Source organism: Triplophysa dalaica, chromosome 13 (assembly GCF_015846415.1).
Source record: "Triplophysa dalaica isolate WHDGS20190420 chromosome 13, ASM1584641v1, whole genome shotgun sequence".
Classification (NCBI taxonomy): Eukaryota; Metazoa; Chordata; class Actinopteri; order Cypriniformes; family Nemacheilidae; genus Triplophysa; species Triplophysa dalaica.
Genome location: NC_079554.1, coordinates 4,363,499 through 4,379,072, shown reverse-complemented (window position 1 = coordinate 4,379,072; position 15,574 = coordinate 4,363,499). Strand labels below are relative to the sequence as shown.

At 38.1% G+C, this 15,574-nt stretch overlaps 1 protein-coding gene across 4 annotated transcripts in view; it reads right to left on the bottom strand.

Moving 5' to 3' along the window:
* Positions 1 to 15,574, bottom strand: part of fynb (FYN proto-oncogene, Src family tyrosine kinase b) — a 91,136-nt gene that overhangs the window by 11,251 nt on the left and 64,311 nt on the right. For all 4 annotated transcript variants that reach the window (XM_056765314.1, XM_056765317.1, XM_056765315.1 and 1 more), the window contains exons 2-6: positions 6,674 to 6,951; positions 6,249 to 6,345; positions 4,110 to 4,208; positions 3,411 to 3,514; positions 2,731 to 2,880 (exon numbers count right to left, since the gene is read on the bottom strand). In XM_056765314.1, coding sequence (XP_056621292.1) covers positions 2,731 to 2,880; positions 3,411 to 3,514; positions 4,110 to 4,208; positions 6,249 to 6,345; positions 6,674 to 6,941 — 718 coding nt within the window. In that variant the 5' untranslated portion in view covers positions 6,942 to 6,951. The remainder of the gene's footprint in view (positions 1 to 2,730; positions 2,881 to 3,410; positions 3,515 to 4,109; positions 4,209 to 6,248; positions 6,346 to 6,673; positions 6,952 to 15,574) is intronic.

Sequence of the window (15,574 nt, the reverse complement as noted above, 5' to 3'; positions counted from 1 at the left end):
CTAAACTTCTGACTTCTCTTAGCTCCCTTCAGCCATTGGAATTGTTCTGCAGTGGCCTCCAAAAATCATGTATTGCCTACTTGTGAAGTAACGCATTTTACAAAATAAATGTATTGCTTTGAAAAAAAGGGCTTTCTTGCTTAGCTCTTTAGATGTATATAATAAAAGTAATTTTCCTTGTTCTTAACAGACCATAGCCTGTGTAATCGATGTGACAGTGAAAGAGCAAACATTTAGTCGGCTAATGTTGTTTGCTCCTCATTGATAAACGATTGGACGGGGAATCTGTACTGTTTTGATATTTAAAAATGGTTGCGTGTAGGTGAAGCATTTTCGTACAAAACAACAGCAATGTTTACTCTGGACCATAAAGCCCAGATAACAGAACACGTCGCACCAATAGGACACACCAGTTCAGGAAGCAGCCTTTAAGTGCCATCTGCTCTGAGCTAAGAGGGACCCAAGCATGCATCCGGCTCCACGAGCCATCAGCGCTGTCAGCCTTCTCACACGTGGCAATAAAAGCAAGAGATTGGATATAGCGTGCAAACATTCACACAAGGATATCCCGAGAACAATAAGATCAAAAACACATGGCACATTTCCTGTGCTCTCCAGGTTAGGGTCAACTCTCAGGGTGCTTTTATTGGTGCACAGTTGTTTGTTTGTAGTTTAAAGTTACATAACGGAACCTCAGCGTGGCGTCTGTACAGGGTTGTCAGGGAAAAATTCATGTGGATTCATAATACATCTTTATGAAAGGAAACTGTATTTACCAATTGCCGTATAATGAGTTTCTTGCATCAAAGGGATAGCTTACAATAAAATCTCATTCAGTTTGAAGTCATGTCATTTTGTTCTGTGGAACACAGAAGAAGTTATTTTGGGAAATGCTGTTGCCGATGTTGTTTGGTTATCAACATTCTTCAAAAGATCTTCTTTTCTGAAGAAAGACAGTCACCCATGTTTTGGAATGACATGACTTTTTTGGAGCAAACTATCCCTTTAATTAAGAAGTGCATAATGCAGATCTGCTTATCTCTTCAGATATTGATCCAGATAAACAGCAGAATAAGAAAAGTGACCATTCAGGGTCGAGGGAGGCGGAAACAAGTTTTGATCCAGATCAAGCAATTGAAGCAAGAGTGAAAACAAAGCAGAGTCTCGTTTCAAAATGCCCTGCAACAGAGTGGATATCCAAGACAAACACACATACTTGCTGCTGAAAGGAATAAGGGTCAATGAGAATGTGTGCTAGGTAAAACAAACATGGCCATCTTAGACTAGAAGCAATATGAAATAGAAGTTGATACTCATGAAATAAAGGGATACTCCATCGTAGAATTAAATCTTTGTAACAAATTACTCACCCTCAAGTCATTCGACAGGACATCCATTCATCTTCGGAACACAAACTAGCGTAGTTTTGATGAGGTCCGGAAGATTTCCGACTCCTTCTTTGTGTTCCGAAGATGGACGAAGGTCCTTGAGTTATCATAAGACTTCATGATGAGTAATTCATGACAGAACTTTTTTACGGCGGAGTATCCTTTCACAGTAATGTCATCCTATGAGCATCTGTGTATATGTTTGTTCTGTGTGCTCAATTTGGAAGGAAGTGGAAGAGACACAAAGCACATGCTATCTGAAATCCACAGGACTTGTTTTAAATGCATTTACAATCAATATGTTAACTGGGGCATAGGCAAAGCAGACAGAGCTATCCAGACGTGAGTCTGGTTTTATGAATGACTGAAGATGTGCTGCCTTCTGTAGGAAGAGCAGGGCATGAGAAAGGCATTATGGGATATAACCTCAGAATGCCTCTTCATTAGACAGCCTATTGTGCATATAGTTTTAGTGATTTTGAAGGGATACTTCACCTGAAAAGGAAAATTCTGTCATCATTTACTCACCTTCCAGTTCCAAATCTGTATAGATTTCTTTGTTATGATGAACACAGAGAAAGATATTTAGAAGAATGCTTAAAACCAGACAGATTTTGCTACCCATTGACTCCCATAGTATGGAAAAATGCAATGGTAGTCAAAAGTGCCCCGGAACTGTTTGCTGTCCTACATTCTTCAAGATGTCTTCTTTTGTGTTCAACCGAACAAAAAAGGATTTAGTAATTTTTCCTACTTCGGGAGTCAACGGGGTGCGAGATCTGTCTGGTTATAAGCATTCTTCCAAAAATCTTTCTCAGTGTTCATCAGAACAAAGAACTGTATACAGATTTGGAACAACTCGAAGGTGAATAAATGATGACAGAATTTTCCTTTTTGGTTGAAGTATCCCTTTAAGCTCTTTAAAGAATAATTCACACCGAATTTTCTGCATTAGTTACTCACCCTCAAGTTATTCCAAACCTGTATACATTTCATTGTTCTGCTGAATAAAACGACAGATATTAGGAAGAATGTTTAATCAAACATTTCTGGGGTAGGCTACTGTTGACTATCATATTAGGAATGGTGCCCAAGAACCGTTTGGTTTCCCACATTCTCCAAACTATCTTCTTTTATGTTCAACAGAAGAAAAGTATATAGGCTTGGAACAACTTGAGGGTGAGTAACTGATGACAGAATTTTCATTTTTGGGTGATTCTTTTTCAATAAGAGATGAATTACCTACAATAATTCTGCATGTCAGACTTGAAGTTATGGAAAAACATCTGCTGAACATTGGGTATTAGGTCTGCGTAATGAGAAACGTGTGTATATGTGTTACCCGAGTAATGCTGGACCAGCTGTTGAAGGGTCTCGAACTGAGCTCTAGTGGTGATGTAATATCCTCCACTGTCAAGCTTACGGATTTTATAGTGCTTCACATGGTCCCCTTTTACATCATCCCAATCACGAATGGACAAAGAGAAGGCACCTGCCACACAGACAGAAACAACAGCAGTGAGGCATGAACATAATGCACAATGCAGTAAATAGTCTTGTGTAATGTAAGAAAATTATGTGATGTATTGATTAGGGATGCACCGATACCATTTTTTAAAGACAGAGTAGGAGTACCAATCTTTTTTTTTCTGTACTCGCCGATACCTATTACCAATGCCTGTATAATGTACAATTATGTTAATAAACCTAGTAAATAATAGTAAATAGTTAGTAAATCATTTTGACGGATCGCTTCAAATGTTTTTGTTTATGTGTTTGTGACTCCTTGCAGTGAAACCAAGGGGCAATCTTCAAATCTCTCTCTGAAACCAACCCAGAAGTGACTAAAACTGCAATTCATCGACTAGTCGCGAGAGGCTTGCTCCAAAAGCATCCCTATTACTTATTTTGTGCAGTGTAGTAGATGGTAATGTCCAAGTAGTTTCTGTGTAGTGCTTTGAATTGTGTTGTTTAGTGTAGAAGATGGTGTTGTGTTATACAGTACATCGTGTTGTGTGGTACCTTTAGTAGTTTCACTTTCTCGGATCAGGTAGGTGCCACGTGGGCTTCCTGTAGAGAGAAGTTGCCTCTCCGCATCCTTGCGGCCCAACTTACCAAAATACCAACTAAAAGACAGAGAATTCCAAGAAAACATCTGCATCATTCAAAGTCTTCCTGTTGGCCAAGCGTGTCAGCGTTGCATTCAGGTTGCATCCATACATATCTAGCCTTGCTTTAAATAAACGATAAAGCAAACAACTCCAAAAACTATCGTTTCTTTCTATCTTGCATATAGTAAATATTTCCCTCTGGTTACAGTTCAGCATGCTAGGCTGGGCCAGCAGCTGACATCAGCTCAGCTTTTGAAGATAAAATGGAAAAACAACCCATTATTAACATGACATCATCAATCTTCAGCGTAACTTAGGAAAACAGGAAGAAATGTTCCATTTAGCCCTGACATCTAGGCTCAACTAATACTGAGAGTTTGAGGATCTGTTTGTCTGACAACTACCTGATCAAAAATATTTGGAATATTTGAAATATCGTCACTGGATTCATTCAAAGTGGGCAGATGTTTGACATACGTCACTCTGAGGGGTCTATGAGTTTAACGTGGGAGTGCTTTAAATGACATCACCTCTTTGAACCCCCCACCCTGAACACAGCTGGCTTGTTGAGATTGCATGCATATCAGATACACACAGATGTGAGACTTACTCCTCAGCCTGGATCGAGTCCACAGGAGCGACGTAATTACTGGGAATGTAGCCGGTTCCCCCTGTGGTAAGAGAGCGGGCGTCCCACCAATCACCCTCACTGAGAAACACACCAAAACAGAGAAATACACGAACTTGATCTTTCAGCGTTTATTCATAATGAGTGAGTCATAAACATGCACAAATCATCTTCACATTTGAACATACACTACATTCATTTACTCAAACGACTGTGCCTTTTTACCCATCCAGCCATCCACCCATCTGTAATTTTTCAATAAACACTATACAAACACTTGCATCTCTTCATACATGCCACAGGTCATACAAACCAGGTTTGTCTGGTTTGTTCAGATGGTGATAATTCATACTATTGTTACTCAGTATCATGGATCACAAGGTAATGTATTTTTTGTCTTAAAGGTGCAGTTTGTAAAAACTGACGCTAGAGGTTGCACGATCAAAACAACAACAATGCCGTAGCTTGATGACGCTGTGAAGGCGTGTGGAATGATGGGATCTGTTGTCTTTAACTCCACCGATGACAGCGATCGATCAGACGGGAACAAGAAATCATGCTACCGGATGAGGTAAAGTTTTATAAATGTTGCAATTTCATAAATAAATGACTGCTCGAAAAAACCTAGTGATTTGCTTGACACTATTTCTATATTTGTCCACGACACTGTTGTCATGTGGTTTCTATGTCACGAAAGGCGGTAACAAAGGGTAACGAGGATATATGCCTTTGACAGGCAACTGCACAGCCCCGTGTCACTGTTTAGAATGGCACTTTTCTCACGATTTACAAGTAGTAAAACATTTGAGATATTGTATTTACTCAGCTGAACAAAGTATATAACACTAGCCTTGTAGTTTTTGGATATTTTACTGCAAAATGGTTACACACTGCACCTTTAAGTGTCTAAAGTAAAAATCATCTTTTTTACTTAAATTGACTTTTTGGCTAAAAGTTAAAATAGTCAATTCGGTTACTGACCGTCAACACTGATCCCAAGGTAGACATTATAACAGAATTGACCAATGTGTTTAGGTCAGAGAGGGATAAGAGAGTGTATTTCTGTGTGTGAGATAGAGTTCATTTGTATATATGGTATACAAGGAATTTAATACAAATGTGTCTAATGACACATACAACAACATAAGTGTCAGAAATTGATTTTTTGCTAAATATTTTCTGTGATGGTTAGGTTGGTAGGGTTATGGAATAAACTATAAAGTTTGTAATATCTTCATTTAGAAAACATCTAAATGTTCAATCTGCCATTATCGATTGTGTTCTTCTGACAACGTCCCATTTATTCAATGACACATCCTCTCTCTCTAACATGAAACACTTCTCTCCACTAACCGATCATTTTGCCTATTCTTGAAGAAATATAATCATCTCTTACAATCATGATGTCCAGTTACTCTTCCAGTTTTGGCATAATTAAAGAAGATGCTGTATCACCAGCACCCAGCAGAGGGAGCACTACCGCTACAATCTGGCTATGTTTGGAAAAGATTAGTATATCACTAAATAATGTTCAAACCTGAGAAGGATTTTAACCTCTTTATATTTCAATTTAAAACTTTAATAAATTAGAAATAACATTAAATTCAAATAAACAGCTGAAACAAGTTAAACATATATTTTATCTTGCTGGGCGACACAATTGTTTTGATGGGTATGTACCCAAAGGTTGATTTAGAATTGCAAAATAAATTAAAACATTCTGGTTGATACATACGCATGCATAGCAGTAGCATGATCCTTCTAATAGTATGTACACTTCTGTGCGTGGCATCTACATGGTTATACTTGTTTGTTCTACTTTTAGAACTAACAAAACCCGGGCAAAGCTGTGGTAGGTAAAAGGTAATGATGTCACAGCACTTCCTGTTTTCATGAATGAGTAGGTAAACCTATATTCACTATACATGCATCTTCTGATGAATGATACATTAAACGCTTGTCAAAAGTAAAGAAACCACCATCACACGCAAACACACACTGACAAAGTATCAGAAATATACTTATGCTGATATGTAGGTGTAACTACTTGGCCCTGCAAGCATGATGTTCTATAAGTGCATTTCAGTGTTATTGTGGTGCACCTCGGGGTCTTAGACTTACGTGCTGTTAATGATTTGAAACTTTTCTCCTTTTCTGAAACTGAGATCATCTTCAGAACGTGCTTCATAATCATAGAGTGCAACAAACAAAGTGACACCTAAAAGGGAGCGAGAGAGAGAGGAAGAGGGAGAAAGAGAGAGCATAAAGGCATTTCTGTCTGCAGATGCGTTTATACAGATCAAATAACATTTAAAACCTGCAATGTGCTTGGCTGTTAAAGCTATTTCAAAACTATAGCCATTATAGCCTTTGTCTGGTCAAATAATCCTTAAAACATTGAGGAGAGAGCTACACCTCTCCCAAAGGGTAGTTCCTAATTTCTAGCAACAGAAGAACACAATTGGTTTGTTTGGTATTTTGAGCTTTCACATTTTTTGGATTTTTAAAAAACATTTTATATTAATAATGAATGGATGAAGTGTTACCTGTGCTTCCACGTGTGCGGAGTGTTCCTTGGTTTGTCGACGTGTTGACCCCTCCAAAGACTGATAAACCTTGCGTGACCGCAGCGCTGTGAAAGTTGTTGTAGTTGGGAATGGAGGTGACCCCAGTGACCTCACCGAAGCCGGGGTAATGCTGTGGTGGTGTGGGATCCACGGCAAACCGATAACCGCCGGCACTCTGAGACAAGCCAGTGTCTCTGTCTTCTGTTAACTTAGCAGCCTCTTTGTCCTTACATTGCACACAGCCCATCCTCTATGATCTGAAACATAAAGAGAGAGAGAGGTTTGACTACAGGGTTCCCACTCTAAGCCAAATGTCAAATTCCCTGACTTTTGAAGTGGTCATTATTTAGTCAAAGCTCTTGAAATGTCAATTTTCCTGACATTTTGCCCAAGCTAAGAGCTACAGGTGACTGCATTTAACTTAAGTGGTGCCAGGTGACAAGCGGGAAGGGAATAAAACGGCGCTGAAGATAACCATAACACTAGGCAAAAATGTGTAAAAAAAATACAATATAGAAAAATTACATTTTGACAAATGACAAACTTAAATGTAATGTGAAATGCAAAAATCCAGGATATTACATGACTTGGAATAAAAAAATCCATGACTTGAAATAGACCTTTTAAAATTCCATGATATTCCAGAAATTCCATGACCCGTGGGAACCCTGTGACTAAGAGTTTTAAGGGTAGCCATAAAAATGTTGGTGCTTGTGTCAGGACTCTGTATTTTTGGTCTCGAGCTCTCTAACTCTACGGGACAGTCATGACAGAACCATGTCCTGCAGGCGTTATGTGTGGAGGCGCGTGGATTTTGTTGTTATTGTGTGCCACGTGTCCTCCTGTCTTGTCTCTGAGCCCCGCCCTCTTGTTTCATGTTATATTTCCATTGTTGTTAAATCCTCGTCATCTGGCCCCTCATCTCTTTTGTAATTATCCTTTGTAGTGCTTCCCTATTTAATGTTCCCCTCATTCTCAGGTTTCTTGTCGATTCATTGTTATTCGTTTGCGGTTTCTAGTCTTGGTACATGTATTTCGCCTATATATTCCAGGATATATTTACCCACGTATTTCATTCATGTCTTCATATCCTCTGGTTTATTTTCAAGTTTATATTAGTGTGTAACTCTTTTTCCCCTTCGTGGGTTTTGTTTTGTGTTTTCAGTTTCAGTTCAATATTATATGTTCTCCCTTCGCCTGCCTGCATCTGGGTTCTCTCATATCGACCGTTACAGTATGAATCGACCCACACGGAAACCCAGTAGGCAGAATGGTCACTGAACGGTCCCTCCAGGCTCAAGCACTATTCGGCTTTTGCCAAGGAGAAATCCCGGTAAAAGAATTTGCCATTAACTTTTTATCAACTGTGTGCTATTTGGGATTCAACGAGAGGGAGCTGAAGGTTATTTTTAACAGCTGTCTCGACAAACCTTTTCCACCTGCCGAAATGCGCAGGATGAGTCCCCTGAGCTTTGTGGATCAGCTCGAATTCGCTATGGAGCGTGAGCAGTCCAGGGGATCATCCATGGCGGAGTCTCCTACGGGACTGGCGGCTATCCAAGAGGGTGGTGCCTTGCAGCCCGGGGTCCTGGGCCTTTGTACATCCGATGCCTCAGGCACGGAACTGGTTGGACCCCTCACCACTTCTCCGGAACCAGCCGCACCTCTCGTGAGCTGGTCCAGGAGGAAGAAGTCCAAGAGGGGGTTGCGGGTTCCTATTCTCCAGTCCAATGTCCAGCCCGGTGTTCAGCTGGCACTCCAGACAGCGTCACAGCCGGTGACTCTGCCGGCGGTCCAGCCGGTGATGAAGCCGGCACCACAGCCTGTAACTCAACCTGCTTTTAACGGCGTCTCAGACGTTGACTCTGCCGGTACTCCAGTCGGAAACGCAGCCAGCCACCCTGCTGATACTCAAGCCGGCACTTCATCCGGTGACTCTGCCGGTACTCCAGTCGAAAATACAGCCGGCCTTCCCGCCGATGACTCTGCCGGCCCTCGCACCGGAGATTCAGCTGGACTTCTCGTCGATGACTCTGCCGGCCCTCTCGCCATAGACTCAGCCCGCATTTCGTTCAGCCCCTGGCTATATTCAGCCGGCATCCCCGCCAACTTTTGACTATGTGAACCCCGAACCCTCTGTTAAGCCTCCACGGAAGGAGTCGGGCGCACCCGTAGGGCAAAGACTTTCAGTTCATGCCCGAGCTCTTGTGGACTTTCCTCTGTGGACTTTTGTGTTCCCACCCCCCCCCCCTCGTGTTTTATTTTTATTGGCACACCCCAGTCCTTTGATTACCGTTCTCATGCATCCTTTAGTTTATTTAGTGTTGTCTTTATGGTGTGTGTTTGTGTGTTTTTATGGTTACTCCCGCGGAAGTTTCTCCCTTACAACACCATGAGGCGTTTCTTGGGGCGGGGGTTCTGTCAGGACTCTGTCTTTCTGGTCTCGAGTTCTCTAACTCACTGGACAGAACCATGTCCTGAGGGCGTTATGTGTGGAGGCGCTTGGATTTTGCAGCATCCTCTGTAGTGCTTCCCTATTTAATGTTCCCCTCATTCTCAGGGTTTCTTGTTGATTCATTGTTATCCGTTTGCGGTTTCTAGTGTTGGTACACTTTTTTCGCCTATATATTCCAGGATATATTTACCCACGTACTTCATTCGTGTCATCATTTCCTGTGGTTTATTTTCAAGTTTATATTAGTTCGTTACTCTAGTGTGGGTTCTCTCATATCGACCGTAACAGCTTGGGCCTTAATTATGAAGGATAAACTTTATTCTTATTTATTTATTATTTTATTTATTTATTGGAATAACAAATCTTTCTTGTGGTGCTTATGAAGATCACTCACTAAAGCACTAAAGACACACGCAGAGAGTCTGAATAACAGAGTGTTCGTGTTTGTAAAAATTTGCACGTAATACAGCTAAACTAACTGATAACAATACACTCCCGTTAGGACCCTTCAAGAACGTTGCTTTAGTGAAACAGTGAAGGAAGAGAATCATTTACCAACCAAAGTAAAGAGCATTTAAAGGAGCCATTCTTTAGCTGTTTTTGTGGCTTTGATTATGTTTTTTGGGTGTTTAATAATGGATGTTAATATTTTCAACTTAAGAAACGCTTTATATTTGACATATTTCAAGTCTTTTGTTCACCGCAGTCCCTCTTCTAACAAAACAACTGGATTTGTTCCAGTAGATATTAAGTCCCTCCTTCCGAAACGCTCTGATTGGTAAAGTTGACCAGATCTGTTGTGATTGGTTCCCCCGCTTAGAGTGTGTGTGTGAAGATGTCCTACCCATACCATATCAGCGAGGTGTGATTGGTCGCTGCCCCTCTTTCAACGTCAATCTTTGTTAGATTTTTTCCTACTTTGGCGAGGGAAATGACACCGGACCGAATGATGTCAGACCGGTTATATTAATTAACAATAATAACAGAAGCGTTAGTTTTGCCTTTTTATATTGGAGCCGAGTTGGATAATAAAACAAGCAGATTGACCAGGAGACATTTGCAAGCAGGACATCAATGGACGTTTCATAGAAGTGTTTTAGACATATGCGCACACACACACATAATATCAGTGTATTACACAGAACAGCTTTCAGAGCTGATGTTAAAGTCATGGAAGAAAGCCGTTCTCTGTGGTCCTTGAAAAGCGATTTCTGTTAAAGACAATATCTTGCTTGGCACTGAAGCTTTATTATTTTGCAGGTATTGTTCATGATCTTGTAGCAACATTACACACTAACTAAAGGTTGAAAAATGGGATCGCGGGTAATGCGACCTGTACGACTAATGCTAGCTTTGCATATGCTGTAGCCAATGCTTGGAAGGCAGCAGAAGCACAGTGTTTTAGGTAAAGTGAGAGTAAAGTTTTGAGGTCAAGTAGAATGCTCTACAAACCTTTAGTTAACTGGCTGGGATTTTAAATGGTTTAACCCTTATGCTGTTTTCAGGGTCTTTTTGACCCCAAATGACATTTAGTAAAAATGTATCTTTGTCCAAATGACACGATACTTTGTAAAGTGGAAAACACTTTCTAGATCTACAAATAAAACAATTGCAATGATATCTTGAGTTTATGTTTGTGTGGAAAAAAAATCTCACTCATGGTCTTCTGGGTCTCCTCAAAATCAGAAACAATGCAGATCACAGATAGACAGAAATTAAGTGGCACACTTCCAACAATGCAAAAAACACCCACAATCAAAATGATCATTTTGTGCAAGCGCACAGAGCGAGAAAGACCGAGATAGAAGGATGAGACCAAAAAATTTAGCATAGTCACACGGTTTTCTTACATTATGTAACTGATATTTAGATTAAATTTGTAGAATTTTATGAAAACAGATGATTGAATAAATTATAAACTGTAAAGACTGCAACTTTTCTCTTTGTAACATCTTGTTGAGGTTTGATTCTAATCATGATGTAACATTATCCAAATGCAATTTTTTCATTCCAAAATGCTAAACTTTGAGTCATTTTTATGGTTATAATTATCCAATCCATAATATTAATCCAACTGAAAAAACTTGTGAAAATATATCTTTCAGTTGGTCTAATGGAGCTCTGCAGCAGTCTACTGATAAATCTTTTACGGCATTTTTCAAAAAATCTTACACTAAACCTTGTCAAGTTAATATAAAATAATTGACAAGTTATATTATCCCCATGAATGAAAATTAGAAATGTGGGTTTTTTATAAAGTGAATTTTACATAATAAGCTGTTTTTGTATAAAAACCTATTTTAAAAAAACTATTTATTTATATAATATAAAAAAAAATCATAAATCCTCAAAGACTGCACAAATATGGAGTAAAGACATTAACAAACAGTGTAAAAAAATTGTTTTTTACTTTGTTAAAAAATTACATTTTATTGCCTGGGGTCTCTCAAGAGTACAGACCCCGAAGACTATGAGTGTACATCCCAAACAAAGACCGCATAAGCAGTGTTGGGTGTAACTAGTTACTAAGTAATTAGTTACTGTATTTTAATTACTTTTCCATTGAAAAAGTAAAGTAAGGGATTGCTCATATGTTTTCTGTAATTTAATTACAGTTACTTTTGATGTACTTAAACTAAATACTTTTTGAAATATATGCGTGTGCAATAGTGTAATTGACATCAAAACTCAAAGTCTTACTTTAAAATCTGTGCTCACATTTGTAATACTTTGGTCAGTTAATAATATTATTTATCTGAATGAATGAATTAAATAAGCCGTTTCATGTCTATCCTTGAATCACTTTACTAATCAAGGTCGATGTAGGATATAGAAAGTAATTAGTAATGAGTAACTAAATACTTTTTGGACAGAGAAATATGGACAGTAATCTAATTACACTATTGAATATGTAATGAGTAACTAGTAATTAATTACTTTTTCAGAGTAACTTAACCACTGGGCATAAGGGTTATAAAACCTTCTCTACAACAACTTTTTGTTTTACATGTAAAACTGAAACTATGTACAATTCAAAAGCTTAAACAAGGTTTGCACGTTAAATCGTTGGATCTGAATTAGATCACTTGACTGTGTAAAAAAATAGGGCATTCATGATTATATTTTTAAGCTGTCTAGCAAACCCCTTAAAATGTCCAAAATCAATTTTTTTTCCAAAACATTCTTTCTTTAGAGACTAGACAAAAAACGACTCTAAATAACAGAAAACCAAGCAGCTTAATCTCTTCTTAATCTCAACCAGCTGGATGGAGACTAATCTAGATTTATGTTATGCGGGTGTGTGTGTGAGCGAGAGAATAGACAGGCAGAGGAAGAGACGTGTGTGCGTGTGAAAAGCATTTTAATCAGATATTTTAGTGAGTACTTCCTGCAATATCTATTGTGGGACGATTAAGGGGAAAGCAAATTTTCACTCAAAATTTAAAAGCTAGTCCAGAATAAAAAATGTTATGATGCTTTTATGTTGTTTTAAATCTGTGATTAATTTTACTGCCCCAGAACAGCTTTTTGTTTAAAGGCCCAACGTGTAATGTTTTTGCAGGATCTATTGACAGAAATGCAATATAATATACATAATGATGTCGTCGGAGGACCATACATGATGAAGCATTAATGAAGATCTGCAAGGAATTCGCCATGTTTTTCTACAGTCGCCCTAAACGGACATCTGCTGTGCATAGCAGGTTTCATAAACGCGTTATCTCCTTCAGCAAAGAAGTGAAACGTTCTGCACAAAAATTCCCCAATCTTTTAATAAATGATTTACTACATTTGGCTGTAATTTTTAACCATGTTTAAAGTTTGGCTGTAAGTGGAACTACTTTTTCATTTATTTTGTCAACGTCACTGAAGATAAAACAATAATGTTGCAATGACGTATATTACCCATTTACCTGATAAATTACAATATTAACATTATCTGATGAGACATCATCCACAACTTAGATGCTTTGAAAATAAATGTTTATAAAAATATTGGGTTTTATTTGAAGTCTCTTACTGCTTGGCAAATGATTTTAATTGATATGATATTTCTAGGTAAAATTCTTATTAAATACTATGAATGAAAACAACACTGCAAGGTTCATTCTCACGAAACCATTAGACATCATGGCAGTAAAGATTTTAATTATAAAACATATATTTCGGTAGCACAATATAATCATATTAAACATAATTGTGCTCTCTACCCACAAAGCATAATTAAAATGTAGAAATAAATTATTTTTAAAAATAAAAAAATAATAAATAAAATTGTTGCTTTTCCTGCTGAAATTCTCATTACTGTAACGTAAGTGTGCATTATATGTCGAAATGTAAACAGTAAACTATTCTGAAAAAAAACCTGGATGTTCAACTATATGTTCGCAAATGACGAATAAAGACAAAATAATAATTGACAGAATATTAATGCATAATAAAATGATGAAACAATGAAAATGAAAAGTGTCCATGACTGATATTCTTCTTATCCTCCGTAAGATTTTTAAAGGACTGTTTATACGCAAATCTATTTACATTATGTTTGATTTTGTTTAAACAAGCACATCTATCACTACCTTTCAAGTTGTAACCAGGTTAACAGCTTACTTTTTATTTCTAGATAAAAACTTTTCACACTGTTTACACAACTTCTGTAATTTACTCATTAATGATACAAGGTAGTTTTCCACATTATTTTTTTAGATCTATTATTTTCTATGAAAATATTATAAATTACCGTCTAATGATATTTGATTACTAAAAACTTGCTTAGGCATCATGGCTTCTTTATTTTTATCAAAACATGCTATGTCATTGCGTTGTTTTAATGAATACAAACGCTTTGAAATTTGTTGATGTGAGTTGTTTTTAAGAAAATCATGATTGACATATTGAAAGCAAAATTTTAGGAAAATCACCCAGAATTGCATTTTGATAAGCTCTGTATTATAGTAAGAACTGCAAAAAAAAGAGATATTTAAATATAAATCTGCATTGCTCTGGCAACACACTGAACATTGGCGATATTGTACTCTCTCTCTCTCTCTCTCTCTCTCAAAGACGCGTGCACGCATGTACAAAGTAATACTTTAAGAGAAGCTAGCTGGGTCCCTCTGTATGTGTCAGACAGAGGTCCAGCACTAAACATTGGGACCCGTGTCATTTATTTTCTTTTTATCTAACCCAAAAGGCTCTCTTTCTACACTTAATCTACCAGTGCCATGTGTAATTTATGCCTTTCTTGCCCCAAAGCAGAACCACCTGCTGGCTTTCAGTTTTGATAGCTTGGTTCAACCCACATCCTTTCATTTACAGCTTGAGAATTCACATAAACGACACAACAACTATTTACTGCAAACATGAATTTGAGGCCCTCGATGGGGATCAGGTACCTAATTTTCTTTGAAGTAAACATATCTACATTGCTTTCTTACTATAGATTACCAATGCCAATGTTGACAGGATTTTTACTAAGATACCTGGATCAGTGACATTATACTCAACTGCAAATATACAGGAAAAGAATATCGGAGCTGTTCCGGAACGATAAGAGCTGCATCCCTGACCTCTGCTCGGAGACTGGATGGATAAAATCGACAGAGAATCACCTTTAAACTCATATTATCATTACCAGTATAGCGGATACAGAGAGAAGAAAAAATAAAAGACACAAGAGGATAAGAAGCTAATGAGAATCTGAAGAACACAAGTAAGATGTTCTCCGAAAGGAACACTCCACTTTTTTTTTAAATAGGCTCATTTTCCAACTCCCCCAGAGTTAGAAAGTTGAGTTTTACAGTTTTTTTACTGCACAGTTTACACTTGCCTACACATACGACACCACTGTTTCCAGACTGACACACAACAAAATACATCTGGATACCATAACCCAGCAGAGATGACATTACCGGCCTTCATCTCCACCGTATGTCAAACACAGCCGACATGGCTCGGTGTTACAAAACTGTATCAACAGATTTCAGGAGATACAGAGAGTAACAGATGATCATGTGCTGGATTTACACTGTTGAAAGATACGGTACATATCGTCTCTTGTATTCCACAGAAGAAAGTCACTGCTCACCATGTCACATCATGAAGGTGTGCTTAAGCAGGAACCACACGATAGGAACATTAAGAACTATTCAGATGCTCAAAAACACCAGTGGTTATCATAAATTCAGAAATAAACAGCAAAAATAAGCAATGACCCTGGGTTAATAACACAGCTTACTGCAGCCATGCTTTCCCCATTTGCCCTGTGAACTGGCTGTACTTTGCTCTTTTGGGGAATAAAGAAAAAAGACAGAAACACAGAGGGCTTTATCTGTCCCACAAGATCGCCTTATAATGGTTGCTCAGTCTATTAAAATGGAGAAATGATTTTTTGGTGCAAATCAGATTTTGAGTTTCCATACAAT